Source organism: Dermochelys coriacea, chromosome 6, assembly GCF_009764565.3.
Source record: "Dermochelys coriacea isolate rDerCor1 chromosome 6, rDerCor1.pri.v4, whole genome shotgun sequence".
NCBI lineage: Eukaryota > Metazoa > Chordata > Testudines > Dermochelyidae > Dermochelys > Dermochelys coriacea.
In genome coordinates, this window is record NC_050073.1 from 42,868,478 (window position 1) to 42,887,620 (window position 19,143).

The 19,143-nt window shown below is 37.0% G+C and overlaps 1 protein-coding gene across 10 annotated transcripts in view; it reads right to left on the reverse strand.

Annotated features, from left to right (window-relative positions):
- The window catches only part of NAV2 (neuron navigator 2), a 642,916-nt gene that overhangs the window by 31,452 nt on the left and 592,321 nt on the right, over positions 1-19,143 (reverse strand). For 8 of the 10 annotated variants that reach the window (XM_038406029.2, XM_038406028.2, XM_043516356.1 and 5 more), the window contains 6 exons: positions 18,993-19,037; positions 15,593-15,753; positions 11,430-11,618; positions 9,144-9,196; positions 7,543-7,566; positions 7,345-7,419 (listed from right to left, as the gene is read on the reverse strand). In XM_038406029.2, coding sequence (XP_038261957.1) covers positions 7,345-7,419; positions 7,543-7,566; positions 9,144-9,196; positions 11,430-11,618; positions 15,593-15,753; positions 18,993-19,037 — 547 coding nt within the window. The remainder of the gene's footprint in view (positions 1-7,344; positions 7,420-7,542; positions 7,567-9,143; positions 9,197-11,429; positions 11,619-15,592; positions 15,754-18,992; positions 19,038-19,143) is intronic. The other 2 variants (XM_038406026.2, XM_038406025.2) reach the window with 1 other exon arrangement.

Below are 19,143 nucleotides of genomic sequence, written 5' to 3' on the forward strand. Positions count from 1 at the left end.
CTGATCTCTACTCACATCATCATCAACATTTGAAAGAGAATAAAAGCATGACTGAAGTGGGTGAGGGGTCTTGACTGGGGAGGAATCCAACCAGACTGCTATAAACATATGGTGAGAGAAACCTTTTTGCTTTGAATTCACTTAGCTTGATACATTAAGTATTAGTTATTTTCTTGTAACCAATTCTGACTTTTATGCCTCATTGCTTGTAATCACTTAAAATCTATCTTTCTGTCGTTAATAAACTTGTTTTATTGTTTTATCTACGCCAATGTGCTGGGATTGAAGTCTTTAGAAAGCTTCATTTGAGATAACAAGGTTTGTGTATATCATTTTCTATTAATGAAGTGACTGACCTTATATAAGCTCATATTGTCTAGGAAGGTACTGGGCAGTACAAGAGACGCATTTCTAGGGGAAAGTCTGGAACTTGGTATTTGCTGGTGTCACTCTGCAACATAATTCAAGAGTGGCTATCTAACAGCATTCATATAACTCAGCTAGGAGTCATTTACATGCTGGAGGGGGTGTGCGTGCATGCGTGCGCGGCAGTGTAAAAGACACCCCAGGTTGGAGAATTGAAGGGACACAGCTGTCCATCAATCCAGATTATACCTGGGAATGTCACAATGGGAGGTAACAGTTCCACGTTACTCAGCTCTGGTGAGACCTCAGCTAAAGTACGGTTTCCAGTTTTAGGCCCTACACTTTAAGAAAAATGTTGACAAACTGGTGTGTGTCCAAAGAAGGCAACAAAAATAAGATTTAGAAAACATGATGTGGGGGAAGGGTTAAAAAAATTGGATACGTTTAGTCCTAAGACGACTGAGGGGAGACCCGATAACAATCTTCATATATGTTAAAGGCTGTTGTTAAGAGCAACGGTGAAGGTAGGACAAGAAATAATGAGCTTAAACTGCAGCAAGAGAGATTTAGATTAGGAAAACCTTTCTAACTCTAAAACTAGTTAAATACTGGAACAGGCTTCCAAGGAAGGTAGTGGAATCCTCATCAATGGAGGATTTTAAAAACAGGTTAGACAATCACCTGTCAGTGATGCATTAGGTATATATGACCCTGCCTCAGCACAGTGTAGATGACCTGTCAAGGTCCCTTGAAGACCTACATTTCTATGATTCTGTGCCATGATTTTCATAAATATTAAGTGCATAGATACAATTGTGACAATTAAATGCTTTTGAAAGGGGAAGGCAATGATTGAGTTTGCTGGCAAAAGCTAGTGACCGCACATACAGCTGCTGCTGCCTTCTGCTTGACTAGCCATTACCTTCAAAAATTGTTAAAATATAGTTAGAGTTTCAATTTCTAAGACGCAAAAAAATTCCAAATGCATTTTTCACAGCTGATTTTAAGTCAAGCTGCAAAAATGCTATCACAGATTGATGTGCTAATCTTACCTTAAAAGAAATACTCACCAAAGAGAGAGAGAGAGCGCTTTTGTCAAATTAATTATTTATTAATCTATTTATAAACTAACAGTGTAGAGGTTTAAAAAAAACCTCTTATCCCAGATTGGCTTGCAGACACTCAGCAAAGTAACAGGGCACTGTGGAATTTTACAAGCAAATAGTCTAAAGCAAAAATCTATTACCAGGATTTTTCCATTCTTACCAAGCCATCATTCTAACTATGTAGAATATTAAAATAATTGTACAGAGCTTAATATTTTAGATCTCTATTAATATTTTACTAGAAAAATCTACAAAGTTAAATAAAAACAATACACTGCTAAGTAACTAATTAACTAACTCACAGAAACGCTTAGTAACAAATATTAAACCTGAGTTGGATAATTATCCTTTCCTTAGATAGGATAGTCAATAATTCATCTGCAGAATTCATAATATAAGTGTCTTAAGAAAACAAGATTGAACCTCACTAGCCTGCAGCTTGATTTTGGCAACAAAGGCGGAGATTCTTTTCCTACTGCCGAATAGGAAGAATATTGCCAGTCAATTTAGGTCCAACATGCCTTTTTTCCATAAAAGGATAATGGTTCAGGCCGGCCAGTGTGAAGGAGTTGCCAATTTACTAGAGAAATGCAGAGCTCACATTTTGCATTCGGCTAAAGAGTTCTTTAGAAAAGTTTAAGGCTGATGGCGATGCCATCGAAAAGAGGACCAGAAGAGCCATTGACTAAATATCATTCCAGATGTTCAGACCAGTTTTTCTTCATGTTTTACTATTTCCATGGAATGCAACATTATATTAAAAATATAGTTCAGGCTTGAAAATAAAATAACTGATGTTAATATAAAAAAATGCAACATCCTTCCAATTTCTTCATTTTCAGGTCTTCACGCATGGGTCCATATGAAGTTTAACTGTTTTTCCCCTTCATCACTATTGACATCCACTATCATTTTGAAATGGGTATTTTCAGCTTCAAAAAGCAAGCAAGTAGAAGTGCAAAATCCTCTACTGTACAAATAAGGAATGAACTTTGAACGGTTTTCCTCAACTTTCTGTTAGAGGTATTCATGTAGCTAAAATAATTTTACTACTAATGTTTAAAGTTTCTGTAAATTTGCTAAATTGACTTGGAAATGTTTGCTATTCAATTAAATAATAATTCTGTAATATTCTGACTTTCTTGCACATCCACCAAGAAAACAAAAAGATTGAAGCTCAGTTTGCCTTGAGATCAGAGAAGTGCTGTGGTCCCTGAACTTAGATGGCTACAATGCAAATATGTGAATCTCCCCAAGGTTTTGTACTGGAAATATAGGGTTTGAGAGCAGAGAGAAGCCAGTATGAAGAGGACTGAACAGATACCAACATGTGGGCAATTGGAAGTCCTGTATTTCTGTAGAGTTTCTGCAGTTGCCTAGATGACACTTTTATAGACTCATAAATGCAAGTGCTGTTACAATGTATATAGATAGAATACTCAATGTACTATCAACAAAGGAAATAATTATCTAGGATATTTTAAATGACTGGTGATCAGTGTGATAACCAACCTCCTTTAACAGCAAAGGAAATCCTGCTGCTCTAGAATCATACATGATAGTATTTGTTAGTATTCTGTTCGATGACTGCAACATATTATTATACAATACTATATATTGAGAAGAACACATATTTTCAGAAGTTGTACAAGTCTAAACTATAGGGGCTGCAGGGATGGGGAGGAGAAAAGTGCTAGCAGTAAGTCTACAGCTGCTTTAAATTAGGGAAGACATGAAGGTTATCAGCCATGTATCTGCAACTTGTAAATTCAACATTCACTTCCTATCTACCCCAGTTTTTTTATGAAAGGGGAGTTTTCATCTCTTTGTCCAGATGATATCTGGAGTTGGCAGCTGTAATCACTGAAGACCTATTCTCTGAGACATACTTGTCCAGTCTCATTGCTTGAAGCTAAATGAAAAGAAATATTTCTGTTACACACTTCTACCCAGGAGTCTTCACAATGGTACACAATCCACCTCATTATAAATTGAAGGAGTTAGGTCTCACAGGATGGAGTTTCCATCTTAAATCAGTTTTAATTCTAACTCTGAACTATGCAGGAGGCTTTTATTTTTAAAAAATTGCAGTGTTTAGCCCAAGGAAAGCAAAATCCTGAAATCTTAACACTTTGCTCATTGTCCATTTTTCAGGACCCACTTCTCTTAATAACATGACATTTTCTTTTTAAATCTCTCCTTTCTTGCCATACCCTACCCTACCTCTATACTATGTGTTATTTTTTGAGTTTCTGATTCAAACTTCCCTGAACTTTGGTGGTGTTCAGATCTAGTTTTTATTGGGGTCATTATAATGACAGGGGCCAGAGTAATGAAGTTTGGAATTTTAGACTGTATCTGAATGGCCCCAAAGTTCTGATCTGAGCCTTCCTCTGATTCTTTTCGTTAAAAACAAACAAAACACCAGTGAGCAGTAGCAACAGAATATACCATCTATATCACTCTAAATATTCTCACAATCTGCAAAGAAAAGATAATCACATATAATACACAGTCTCCATCCAGAAGAGAGAGATTGGAATAGTAAGAATTAACTTGATGAGACAGGAGAATCATTTTCCCAATGCCATGCCAGAATAAGCAGGGTGTGAATTTAAAGAGGATTAACAATTCCCAATATAGTCCATCTGTGGATGTTCTTACTCTGGAATAAGAGTGCTTTATTACAAATTATCTTAATTTACTTAGATTAAGCTAATTTGGAATAAGGCACTCTTATTCCAGAATAAGTGTGTTCACACAAAAAGCTAATCCTGAATATATCCCTGTGTAGATAAACCCTTAATATACATAATATTGAATACATACTTGCCTATCCTTTGCCACGGCAATTGATAATCAAAATAAACTAATTATATTTTATTCTCAGATCAAAAATTATATATACTATATATACACACACACAATTTGTACTTGCTCATATATATTTTAAATCTGTCCACTAGAGAAAAGGTCATTCTCTCCTCTATGTATATAGAGAATGGTAAAACCTTTCATGTAGCTATTCCAGACTTGTTCTTCATCAACACATAGCTGACTTATCCCAAATAACTGTTCTCACACTCACAATGAAAACAAACATGAATAGTACAATAACATGAGGATATATGTGGCTGTCTCTCCCCTCAGACCCTAAGAAAATAAACACGGCTGAGACTGTGAGAAAAATGGCTGAAAATAAAACAAGTTCAATACTCACTACATGTGTTGGAAAACTAAAATGCTTATTTTAAAAACACTGGACTGAATAATTTCTTTTGGGATGTGTGTGGGGGATGCTATGTTCAGTAATAGTGAGGAATATCATTTAAAATCTTTAAGTAAAAAAAATATGGTGAACGGGACTTCATGGGTCAAGGGATAAGTAAAGGGATACAGAGCCTTTCAATTTTCAGTTGCCCTTTTGAAATCATTTAAAGTGACCACAAGTTGTTACTAACTAGTAATTGTTCAGTTAGTAAGGTTGCCAACCTTCCAGGATTGTCCTGGAGTCTCCAGGAATTAAATGTTAATCTTTAATTAAAGATTATGTCATGTGATGAAACCTCCAGGAATATGTCCAACCAAAACTGGCAACCCTATCAGTGGCTATAGGAAATAGGTTGGTGGGCCTTGGTTTACTTTTTAGTGAAAGCAAGTCCTTTCCACAAAATTATCACCGCAACAAACACCCATGATGGTAGTCTCAGCCAAGTGGCCAAAGGAAATAAAGTACCCTTTTGCAGGAAGAGGTGGTCCACCCCAGGTTCAGGCTGGGGCTCACTGGCAGGACAGTCTGGAGAAGGTTGTTCTGCCAGTGACCCAGCTGCACCTGTTTTGTGGATATACAAGGGACTTCAGTGCTCAGGGCTGTCAGGGCCTTAGCACATTACAGCAGTGCTAAATTCACTCTGGAGAAAATGAAATGGAAAAAAGAAATGTTGCTAATTTTATAAAAAGCAAATGGAGTGTCAACATGGAGGACAATCTGTTCAGACAATGGCACCCTAAGTACCAGGAAGAAATATTTTGAGACTAGAAGTTTCTGGAAAGAGCAGTTCCTCCTCCTTGAAGGAGGAATAGCAGCAGGAATGCTGAACGGCTTCTTAATATAGACAAAGAAGGGAAGTAATTGCTGCCCTGGAGAGAACATTTCTTCTCTACAGTCTGAAGAGGTTACTCTTCCAAATCAGTAGGCAGAGCAGCCCGTTGAGTGCAAAATTGAGCCTAATTTACATGAACAGTTGTCAGAGTAGCAGCCATGTTAGTCTGTATTCGCAAAAAGAAAAGGAGTATTTGTGGCACCTTAGAAACTAACAAATTTATTTGAGCATAAACTTTCGTGAGTTACATCCGATGAAGTGAGCTGTAGCTCACAAAAGCTTATGCTCAAATAAATTTGTTACTCTCTAAGGTGCCACAAGTACTCCTTTCCTTTTTATGAACAGTTGTGTAATTTGTTGTAAGGAGCAGAAGCTGGAGTAATTCAAGAATAATCTGTCAGCAAAAAAACAAACTTAAGAAAACTCTGTAAAAGAATTGGCCTACATTTAAGAAAGCAAAGCCCACTTTTCTGTAGACATTGCACATTAAGATGAGTTTAAAAAGATATTAGATACAAATGAGGTTGTTCGAATGAAATCATTTAATCTAGTCAGGTATTTGCATCTGCAGGGCAAAGTTAACAACTTTCATTTTTGTTTTGTTTTTTGCTCCTGGAATGTGGCAAAGTACTAAATGTAGCCTTAACTTTCTTTCCTTAACCTATATGTTAACCATTCAGCTGCTTTCCCGTTTCTATTTTTCAAGTTGTTTGAAGAAGTATGATGCCTGCAGCCAGAAGATTAGATTAAATCATGTATGACCCACACACTGACATACATTAGCTCTAGTTCTGATTTCCACTTTGCGAAGGATAGTATCACCTAGGTCAAACTCATTCTTCATGTTGGTGTATTTGCTATTACCACCCATTCAAGAGCTAATGGCCACAATTTCCTCTTTGGTCACTGTAAATTTTCACACCTACTCAGTCCCATAATCCTGGAATACAAATATGAAATGGTTTTTAAATGGTCCCTAGTCATTTGTCTTATTTGCATTGGAATCACTTATTTCTCCAGTGAGCTTCTGGGGTTTTTTTAACCAGGATTTCAGCCACCTGTGATTACACAGTGTTGACTCAATGGGGAATAAAACCCAAATGTATCCTTGGTTTTCAGTTCTTTGTTCCAAACAGCGCACAAAGATAGTTATTTCATGGCAGTGAATATTCCTCAAAGCAAACAAGTGAAAACACAGCATACTCCGATTTGAATCAGATGCATTATGCTTCTTAGACCCTGCCATAAACTGGTTCTCAGGGCACCTTTTGTATGTCAGTTTTGCCTGCCCTTGCCATCAACCCACACTGTTGCATGGTTTGTATGCTATGGGAAAACATAATGCATTTAAATCAGGTTTCCCATTTCTCATTGGCACCCACTGTAATTCTCATGTCTCTTATGACCCCTTTGACACATGTATATGAATGTAAGACCCACTTTTATGAAGAGGACTGAGTCTTCAAAGAATCTCTTTTAGCATTAACCAAACCTATGTACCTGCATGTTGTACATATACAAAAGGAAAAGCCAAATCAGTATAACTGTATTTAATGTTTTTTTTTTAAAATAATCAATTGAACACTAGGATAGAAGGCTTTTTCTTTTCAGAATGATACAAAATGCATATATTTATTTTTAACACAAATGTGTGATCCGAATTGCTTATTACAGATTAGTGATCTTTTTGCTAATTAGTAAAGCTGGGATGGTGATTTGTGCACTACATAATTTATCTATCAGCCTCCATTTTTCTGAATTGTACTCACATTGGCAGTCAACTGAGTTGTTAGAGCTGACACCTTCTCCTGGGATGCATCCAACTCCCTTCGTAGCTTGCGAATCTAAATATTGTATTTAAAAGATTAGTTTATTGTACTGTAACATATAGAATTAGAGGAGTAAAATACTCATGCAAAGTGTCTAGATTGAAAGTTTATGTTTACAAAACCCATATTGCTCCTTACCTCTGACTGGCATTTTTCTTCAGGCTACAACAAAAGAAAAAATCAGGAAAAAACATATGAGGAACTTACAATAGTTCATTACTAGCATGTGTCAAATTTTTTACAAATAAAATTCAAAATAGGAGTCCTTATTTAGTAATTATTCATTCAGCATACGTAGGTGTTTGCAGGCAACTTTATTCACATGAATAATTCCAATGAGTACCACCATTAAAAAACTTTGACATTATATCAATCTAAATCCATTATCTTAGGTCTGTATTTTTGAACATGTTTGGCACGGTTTAGATGGAAATTAAATTTACTAGCCGTAATTCTGATACTCTAAAACTTTTAATATTCCCCCCAAAGCCTATTATATTCAGTGGTTAGAATAATATACATCTTACATTTATATGCACCATTCATTGTGACCATAATTACTTTTAGAGGAGAAGGTGAAGGGCTTATTCACATAGTGAGCACTTACTTATGTAGTGGTATCGTTTTCAATGGGATTAATTATATAAATAATTGACTAGGGGCTCTACAATCTAGTCATTTGTGAATTTTAATTTCATGTAATTGTATTACAATCTAAGGTGATGTAGCTGTAGTTCCCTTTTTTTTTTTTAAACCAAAGGTAACATGTTCTGTTTTAGGGCCCGATCCTGCAACTCTTTCATGCAGCTAGTATCACTAACTTGAAAGGAACTATTTGCTTAAATAAAAATTGCAGGACCATGCCCCTAAAGATAACGTTATTAAGTATAGGTTTGTTTCAAATATGGATGCATGGTATTTGTGTGGTTGTATCATACTTTCATACAAATTTGTAAGGTGATCCTCGATTAATACAATGACCGGATTCCACTGTTGTCCATTGTTTTTAAAAGACTGGAGTGTCAGTTCAGATATTCAGATATATTTTCTTTTAGTAACCTTTAATGTTACATATTCTGAAGCAAGACGCTTTTGTGAAAGTATTAGAAGAAATTAATATAGTGTTTTTTAAAAAACACTATAATTATATTATTTGTCCCAAAATACCATTAAATCTTCTTTTAATGTCAGATTATTAAGAGACTATGCAATTAAGATTTTTAATACAAAAATTCTTGGCAAAATGAGAAGTAATGTCTCCTTTGCAATCATTAAATCCATTACATTAAGATCTACTTAGAGAATTAGCAGATCACTAAACTATCAGACTGAAATGGCTTTATCTATTGAATCAATGTGGGTGATGTTGGCAAAAAAGACCAGGACTATCCATTATGTCCCTTCTATGAAGACTTCCTTAGAATGGTTGTGGATTGCTGATTTAAGAGACTAACTCCTGTTTCTGGGCCATTAGTGTCTATCAGGCTAACATGAGTATTGTGATAAACATCCATTAACACCTTTTTGGGAACATAAAAAATAAATACCTTACATATGTAGCATACATTTTTTATGTTTACATGCAAAAAGCCATCCTCTTTACACGGAAAAAGCAATTAGCGCACTTGGTCCAATCAATTAATTTGTTTTACTAAAAAAGTAATACAACTGCAAAATAATATTTAATATTACATTTCTCAGCAGGCTCCTGCTGAAGGTTTACATTTCACAACACTCACCGTTGAATAAATAGATGATGTACTGGACACCAAGGAGAGAGAGGATCCATGCACTAAAGGAAAGATAAAATAAACAAATTGTATATCTGTTTGCAATACAGTAAGCACATAGTGGAATCATATACAGAGTATTCACTGCAGATTTTACACCTACTGAGAGCATATTTTCATAAGAATGCAAACAAAATTGCATCATCCATCATAAACTTTTTATTGTAAGACAAATCTTTGCAGATGTAAGTTGAAAATGCTACCCAAAGGAAAGAGTTATATAAAATGCCTTCACACAGGAAAAAATCATTTGGCTCCTATAACTCAAATAATTTTTCATATAAAACAACAACCACCAATTCATTAGGCCTTCTGAGTGAGTGACTTGAAGCCAGTGGGAGATTATCACCTGTATCTGAGGAGAGAATTTGACCCGAGGATGGCCCTACTAAAAAAAGAATTCCATTTCAAATAGGCAGCAGCTATTCAGCACCTATGGAGATAACACATTTTAACATGTTGACTGAGAACATATGTGCACTGGCTGTATTTCAATCTTCAGACTAAAGACCTCACAGAAAGCACAATTAGGCCCTTTGGAACCCACTCATTGCTTCTTCCTGAAGCATAATTTGCACTGAAACTGATGTATTTTTTGCCTGAGGAGGAATTTAGTAAGGAGTGTTGAATGGGAATATCATTAGGACCTTAATTCTCCTTCTCATTCAGGTTAACAGACATAGTCCATATTGCGAGACCCAAAGATTGGGACAAAAAGTAATAATAGAAACAAAATACAAGATTAGTGGCCAAATTCAGATTGGTTACATGATTGTATTGTGGAGTAATTAACCAGTATCATTGGAGTAACCCCACTATAAATCCAGAGTAGAATCTGATCCTAAGTAAAACCTACCAGTCTTTATCAACCCTTGAGTGAAATCCTGACCCCACTAAAAAAAACTCCCATTGTCTTCTGTGGAGCCAGAATTTCACCATTAGGGATTGTGTGTGTCTCCTCAGTGACCTAATGATGTTGTACTCTCCCACAGCAAAGCCTGTAGGCAGAAAGGGCAACCGGCCCAGGAAATAATTTATTTTGTAAAGATTTTCAGAGGCTGTTTTCTTCAAGAGGGAAGGGCTTTGGGGATACAGGGATGGTAGTGGGCAGATACCAAAGGATCTTTGCATGAACATAAACTCCATGCTACCATATCCCTACTGTAGTAACATAATGTATCCTGAAAAATGAAATTTAACCATAGAAAATGCCTAAAATTTAATTGTAACCTCTTAAAAGATTAACATGCTTGCATTTCAAGAAATTGCAGTACTAATAGTAAGTTTTTCTCTTCCAGCCTGTATATTAAGTTCCACTACTTTTGGTCCAATATGAATCTTGTTATGGCAAAATATTTTGCATAGTTCAATCTGCATGCAATCAATTTTTTCTTATACTCCTAAAAATTTTAGGCTTCTTATTACATACTTGTCTTAAATCTTCTGTATCATAGTTCTGAACGTTAATATGAAATGAAGTAAACACATAACTAGTTGCCACTGAAAGGTAGGTTTATGGAAAGGGGAGAAAAAAGAAAATCATATTGGCCTATCTTTGATTTAACTGTTTAAACTGAAACTCAAAATGCACCCAGAAGAAAAAAAACATGTTTGAAATTCTTCCATTAAAATATGCTATTCTTTTGCCTCCACCAATCCCTCTAGTTAATTTCAATCTTACACACGAGCTGGACAATATACCCATGTCTACAGAAATCAGCAAAGTTCTTAGTATCTGCTTAAGCAACAAGGAGTCTGGTGGCACCTTAAAGACTAACAGATTTATTTGGGCATAAGCTTTCATGGGTAAAACAGCACTTGTGTTTTACCCACGAAAGCTTATGCCCAAATAAATCTGTTAGTCTTTAAGGTGCCACAAGACTCCTTGTTGTTTTTGTGGACACAGACTAACACGGCTACCCCCTGATACTTAGTAACTGCTTGTCTTTCTCTTCTCGCATTTTATGAGCCTGATCCAAAACTCAGTGAAATCAATGAGAGTCTTTCCATTAATGGTAATGGGCTTTGGATACTGCCTTACATTCTTTTTCTCCTTCGTTTTCAAAACTGGTACAACAAAATAACTTGACACTTAACAACATTCAATTTTAAATAATTTAATTGGAAGGATTATGGGCCTGATCCTATTCCTGTTTAAGTCAATGAAGCTTTTTCCAATGATTTGAATGTAAATGGTTTCCAGTCCATTAGCAGTGCCTTCAAAGCTGGATTTACCTTCTTCAAAGCCATCACGGAATGACCCAGAGCGGCTCATAGTTCTACTCTTCTCATCTAGTGACATTGAGCTATTCCGGAAGCGTGTGTCACTGTAAGGATCATAAGGACCATCTGCATTGGAAAGGCTGTGCGTCCGTAGCATGGTTGGATTTGACAAGCTCATCTGGACCGCAGTAGTAGGGCTTGCTAAAAAGTAAGGAATATATAGTAGAACAGGAAATTCACGTATCTATTTCTTGTGCAGCTACCGAAAAAAAGACTGTTTTCTTATAATCAGATATAAATTTCTGCCTGCATATCTTCGTGGCTTAATTTCCTTCCTACAATGCAGTGAATTCATACAAGAGCTATATAAATTAAGTTAAAAATAAAAAGGTCAGCTTTGGCACAGGCCTTTGAGTCTTTATGTTTACACTGGAAGTTCAGTCAAGTTAATACCACCACAGAGGCAGGAACTAATTAATTCTAAATTCATTTGGAATAGTTCTCTCCCCAACTGGAGTAAAGAACCCAAACCAATTTAAATGATCTTTTGCAGCAGTTCTCAAACTGTGAGTTGGGATGCCAGAGGGGGGCCCCCTTTGAATTGGGTTGCCAGGGCTGGCTAAGACTTGCTGGGGCCCAGGGCTGAATCCTGAGCCCCACTGCCCAGGGTTGAAGCCAAAGCCCTAGGGCGTCAGCCCTGGCTGGCAGTTGCAGGTCCCCTGCCTAGGGCTGAAGCAGCAGGGCTTGGGCTTCAGTCCCCACTCCTGGGGTCATGAAGTAAGTTTTGTTGTCAGAAGGGGGTAGCAGTGCAATGAAGTTGAGAACCCCTGATCTTTTTCATAAACAGCATGATTTGTGAAGTATTTGCTTCAAAGCTCTCAGAAAGACTGACATTTTCTTGTGGATATAAGAATAGTTACAAATTCAAAGAACTTTAGTTTCATAATAGTACTGCACTTTTTAACTGTTGTTTTCCAGAAAGGGATCTCAGTAAGTTACAATTGAGTGATATACATACATGCATGCATATAGAACACATAGATCAAGGGTTTTATACAAATATTACCTCTGCCTCAAATACCCTGTGAGGACCAATGTTGTTTAGAATATGTAAGTTCTACATCCAGGACCACCTTTTTTCTGGATTTTGTGTGCGTGGAATGCGCTAAATCATGCCTGTTTTTTATTATTATTCAGTCATTTTGCAGAAAAAAAATAGATAACATTAGCCAAACTTGCCACTCAACAGTCTGATGTTCCATTAGGTTTATTACTATTCACTTGTTCCTCTGACTGAGAAACAGTTGGTTAGGAGTCAAGTTGAAGATTGGACTGCTGAGTCCTATCTCTCCCTGGTCTATTGATTTCATATCTGGTATTATGTTCTCTTGGTATTTTGGGCTCATTTATCATCAGAGATATGGTTCATATTTCTCTTACAAAAGGTCAGTTTCTTTTTTCTTTGAAAAAAGTTATAATTACACCTGTGTCCAAAAGGGTTTGGCCCTGCATGTCAGCACTTGCTACTCAAGTCAGTGGAAGTTTACTTCCCTTGCAGGGCATCTCTTGAGACCAAAATGTCCTGAAGGATAAAGCCCAAATCAATCACCTTCCTCTTCTATTGAGGATAAAGTTAACTATCATTTTGCTGGCTGAATTGCTGAAAAGCATCTCATAAACCACCATTGGGCTTGATTGAAAGCAATAATTTGCAGCTTTGATGGCTAGCTCACTAAACTAGCTGTATTCATTTTTTCAAAGCAGTTCCTGGAACCTTGAAGATTTATTTAAGAAATAATTGACTTACAACATCTTAATGAACTTCATTTCTGGTAGCTGCATTACTTATGAAATATGGTCATATAGTTGATCTTCATGTAAATTCCAAAGTAGCTAAAAGCCCCAACATTTTTACTTTCTGAGCCTGCAAAGGCTGTCATATGATTTTGCTTGACTAGTGATATAATTCCATGCTCCTGATGCAGCTTGCTTGCTGCGAACACTTTAGGAAGTTACCCCCTCTCTCTATTTATCTTGAATTTTGTTTTAGATGTTGATTTGACTAAAACTATTTTGGACTGGTTTATAGCTTGTTTCTTTCAGTGCATTCAAATTGTTGCTAGGACAGTTTTGCTTGAGCTCAAAATTGCACAGGAAATAAGTGACCAAGCAAATTTCTACAAATCACATAGCATACAAACTGTTCCATAAATACTAGATGCAGATAGCTCACAGATATAGGTTTAACTTTTTTTTCCCCCCATATTATTGCTTTATCTTTCTGGCATACAAATTTTTAAAAATTAACACAACCTAAAAACTTAACTACGGATTATCTGAGATACAACCTTTGTTTAGAGTACATTATATATGTCACCTCCTAGGATTTATGTTTTCCACATCAAAATAAACTGCAAAGTTAACTAAGAAATATTTTAAACTGGTGCACCAGACATCAGATGTGTTTGTGATAACAGGATTTCTACAGACAATTGCCCAAACACCACACTGAAAGCTTAACTTGTACAAATGGATACTTACACAGAAAAATAAACTGTTTTAAATAGTGTCAGGTGAGAATTCCAGCAACAGTCCGTGCCTATAAAAACCAGTACCTGAACAATGCTGACAATAAAAACTCGCATATATTGTATATGTATCTTTAAAGACAATAAAATGTTATACATAATAATATATTTGTTTCTTATATAAAATATTTTGAAATCCCTGTTTCAGATGTTCCAACTTGAGAGCCTAAGTACTGATTTATGTATCTAAACTGGGCCCTAAATGAACAGGGAATTACTATGCAATTGCTTTTAAGTTGAAAGCAAGTCTATTACTGGATAGAGTTTCAAGACTATGGGAACTTTAAATTACTTTGTTTCATATGCTAGTACATTTAATTAAAGTTAGCAGAATTTTATAGCTTCTTCTAAGCAACTTTAACATTTCTTCCATTTAAAAATGTGTTTATTTTAATCCAAGTTACCAAATGAAGGGATGGTAAACTTTCCAACTTAAAATTCCACTGGCTTGTCTGTGATTGTGTTGGATAAAGCTTTGTCTGGTTTCAGAATAAGCTGACTGAAAGTCTATACAATGATAAAAGATACTCAAATGCTTAGATGATCACATTTTTTAATATGCCTGGAGTTTAAAGATGAAGTAGATCTAAGCATGTAGGGAAGTTTAGGTGAATAGCTTAAGTAGGGCATTTGATTATACGCACAGCACCATTTTGAATAGGGTCAATTCAGATGTACCACTTTTGATCACACCACAGAACAGTGCTGACTAGTCAGCACCCAAAGGCCTATTGTATCACTTTCAAGATAAATATTTCCTGAATTGAAGCTAGATGGTAGCATGCTGTACCCAGAGCTAGGTAGGGCATTTGGGCCTGTGAGAAGAAAGGTACATTGTTAAATTCACTACTTTCAAAATAGATAACATGTGTAACAGAGGGCACTCACCTCTTAAGCACTTCCTGCTCCTGCTTCAGTGGCTCAGCCCTTCAGCTGGCTCACAGTCAAAATGAAACTCTTCCAGGTGAGCAAAAAGTCCAACAAAACCTATCTGCCCTGTCCGGTTCTGGGCAGCACCAGCTCTGGGCCCTTTAAATTCAGCCTTTCACCTGGGGTTCCCAATGAGCCTTGTCACCTTCTCAGGGTTTACACAACTTTAGTGGTGGCCGGTGGGGAACCCAGGCTGGCCCACTATTCCGGGTTCCAACCCAGGAACCCTATAAACAACAGCTACGTACCTCTTACTGCAATACTCTGCTATTTCCCTGTGCCTCTTCCCACCTAGCTCCTTATCTTCACGCCATACCTCAGGGTTAAAGTTCTCAGGTCCTGTCTTTCCCAGTTTAAGCAAATACAGCCAGAACCGCACACTGGTTTCCCTCGAGCTGCTTTGGCCAGAGAGGAGCACCCTTCCATGCCCCTCTGGTCCCAGCCAGGAACTGATCAGCTAAGGCCCTGCAGCTCCTTTTATCTGTGTCTGCTGGGCTCTGACTGGCTGCTTCCGTGAGGCCTCTCTAGGCAGCTTCACTGCTCCTTTCCTGAGGTGGGATGAAGTAGGACTGCGGGGCTTCCTGCAGGGAGCTGCAAAGGCCCGGTACACCCTGTCACATTATGTTACACTGATTATCATAACACTTAATTACTCACCAAGCTGGGAGAAATTAAATCTAGTTCCAGAGGGTGATGTTATACTGGAGCCAGATGAAAATGGAGAATTGACAGCAGTGTCCTGAAGGCCTCCTGCCGAATGTGAACGTAGCCATTCTTTTGCATCCTCTTGACTACGAAGTTGGGATGAAGGCGTGTACCTGCAAAACCGGAAATTATTTCAAAACTTATCTTAAAATGTACTCGAAAGAAATATTATTTGGGAAAAAAATCTTCAGATAAAATTTAAGGACTAATTGATATAAAAGGTATATAATTCTGAATTAAGGCTCTTATCCCAACCCCAACTCATTCCACTGGAGTTCAACAAGTGGAACTTTTTACTATGGATTCTGCAATGGGTAAGTACAAGGGAAGGAGCCTTAAGAGCTGATTTGGCAAACACATGTACGCTTACAGTCAAGCACAAAAGTCAGTGTTTGCAGAATCAGTGCCTTACTTTGGAATTTCTTTGCTTCTTTTAGTTTGTACCACAATTTTATCATTATTTCAACAGCTCAGTTCATCTTTGAAGTACCTTAGCATGGCTCTTTGGCATACTATAATCAGATTCAGATCAATGGAGCCACTAAAAGGTAGACCTTTAAACAATGTGTATTGCAATGATTCATATTAGGGAGACATTAATACATAGGCCCCTCGAAATATATCACATTTGTTCAGAATTCGTAGTATTACATCATTATGAAGGAGACTGTGTTTACCCTTCTCTTCAGGCCAAGGACCTGGGTTTAATCCTGGCTACACTGAAGTCAATAACAAAACTCTCAATGATATTAATCAGGCCAGGGTTTCTCCCCTGTTCTTATACCTGTGTTAAAAGTAACTAGTCCACTGTAAGTGCTATACATCTAATAATAATAATAATAATAAGAGATGTGAAATGATACAGATGTCAGTTTGAAATACCATAAGAGAAGTATTTGCTTATTGTGACAAAGTTCCTCCTCTACCTTGGTGGGTTCTGCGCTTTTTGGCAGATTTGCTCACCTCAGAGGTTCATGGCAGCCCTCAGTTTGGCTGCTTCGGCTATAGGCTCAAACCTACCCTTCAGTCAGCTAACCTCATCACTGGACAGCATGGGAGAAATGGAGAACAATCTCCACAGTTTCTGTTGTCCCACATAGTGGGTCGGGAACAGGCCAGATCCCTTTCCAAATTAGACCTTCCCTTCTAGTGTTGCTCACAGACCAGGTCAACTCCTCCTGTGTCCGATCAGGAGTTGGGGAAGATGGGGGGAAACCAGGCCCACCCTTTACACCGGGTTACAGCCAAGGGCCCTGTGGATAGCAGCTGTCTACGTCTCCTGTAACGGCTGCGTAACAGCTACAGCTACAACTCCCTGGACTACTTCCCCATGGCCTCCCCCCAGCACCTTCTTTACCCTCACCACAGGATCTTCCTCCTGAAGCCTGATCACTCTTGTACTCCTCAGTCCTGCAGCAGCATGCCTTCTAACACCCTGCTCCTTGCAGGCACTCCACTAACTGATGGGAGGTCCTTTTTTAAACCAGGTGTCCTGATTAGTCTGCCTGTCATAATTGAGTCTAGTATGCTCTTAATTGGCTCCAGCTGTCTTAATTAGCTTGCCTGTCTTAATTGGTTCTAACAGGTTCCTGATTGCTCTAGTGCAGCCCCTGCTCTGATCACTCAGGGAACAGAAAACTATTCATCCAGTGTTCAGTATATTTGCCTTCTACCAGACTCCTGTACCCCACTGCTCTGGGTCTGTCACATAATATATAGATAGAATGTCATAAAATGTGCCAAACAGGTACAGATGACAACTGACAAGATACTTTTAACTTTTTTTTAAAGCCAAAATGGCCAAACCTACATGAGGTCTAATTGCTTGTAAATAATAGCTATATTTGTTTTTACTCAAACAGTATAACTTTTGTCCAAAAATAGCCCTAATGTTATTGTCCCTTTTATCTTAAAAATAGCACCCAATTAAGCTCAATGGAATTTTACTTATGGGTTTCTGTATCTCTGTAAGATATGTCATCTGGTCTTAGAAAGTAAATATTTATGGGGAATTAATCTCTTTATAAAGAGGTGTGGCTTCAAATTAAAAAAAATCAGTCAAACATAACCCATATTAATTTGAGGTTCTATTTAACATCTAATTTAGGCATACAGGTGATCAGATTGCATTAAATATAGTAAAATATTGTTTGCCAATTAAGAACAACTAACATTGTAAGAACTTGGCCAAGAGAGTTTTTTTAAAAGTACATTCTTTTCTTATGCCTTAGTTATAGTCACTGATTTAGGACTACTCGCATCTTTAAAGTTATGAACATGCATACATCTTTGCAGGACTGGGGCCTTTAATAGTCACTTTATTTTAACACCTATTTAAAATAAAAATAATACAAAATTAATACCTACCTCTTCGGCCCTCAAATGTTTCAATCTTAAAAGATACCGTTTATTAACTAGATGCGCATTTGAAAGCCATAGACACATTTTACACAAAAATTTCATTCTATCAAATGCTTTTATCACCCAGCTCAGTGTGATAAAGCTGACACAAAGAACAATGTGTTTATAGTGCAGAATAAATTGCAGCTGCAATTTGAAGCCATTGGTTCAGTGATCCTAAAAGCAGCATAAAGCAAGTCTAAAGTTTAAATGTTTTAAATTGGCCAGATATTTTCCATGAATTCTGTAACATCGATTTATAGCATTTAATTTGTAGCCTTAAAGTTAATAATTTCACTAAAATTGCTTCCATTTACTAAGGAGGAAAAATGTTTCTCAGTGCTTTTTTTTCTAGATTTTAATACCCCGTACATATCAATGGTATTTCAGGAACAGATATTTACTAAATGTTTGTCAGGTTGTATTTTTTTCTATCAGGCCACAAATTGTCTCTCTAGTGATCCATTAAAAGTGTATTCTGAAGCAAACACACTTTTAAAATGCTTTTTTTCAATTTCATCCTAAGAAGTTCATTAAGATGTTATAAATCAATTTTTTCTTAAATAAATCTTCATGGTTACAGGAACTGCATTGTGAAAATGGATACACCTAGTTTAGTGCACTAGCCATAAAAGCTGCAAATTATTGCTTTCAAATCAAGTCCAATGATGGTTTATGAGATGCTTTTCAGCAATTCAGCCAGCAAAAGCCACAGTTCTGGCTCAAGCAGTGAAGCCACTGGATGAAGAAAAGAAATATGTTGGAAAAGGGCCTTCTTTGAGGAGTTTAAAAAGAAAGAAAGAAAGAAAGAAAGAAAGAAAGAAAGAAAGAAAGAAAGATTGCTGCCACCCCCTGCAAAAGCAGAGACCACCACGAACAGCCACAACAGAAACACAAAGCAAAGCTCCAAAACCACAACAAAAGCTGTTATACTACGTGGAAACACCAATACCTGAATCCCTTCTTAGGCAAAGTGTTCCTATCAAGATGTGGATCGCTGTAGAAAAGTTAAAAGAAAAGAACTTCAGAGAAGAACAAAAGGGAAATCAGGACGAGGAGAAAAGTATTAACATCTGCATCACATTTTCAGAGGAAAAAGTGAT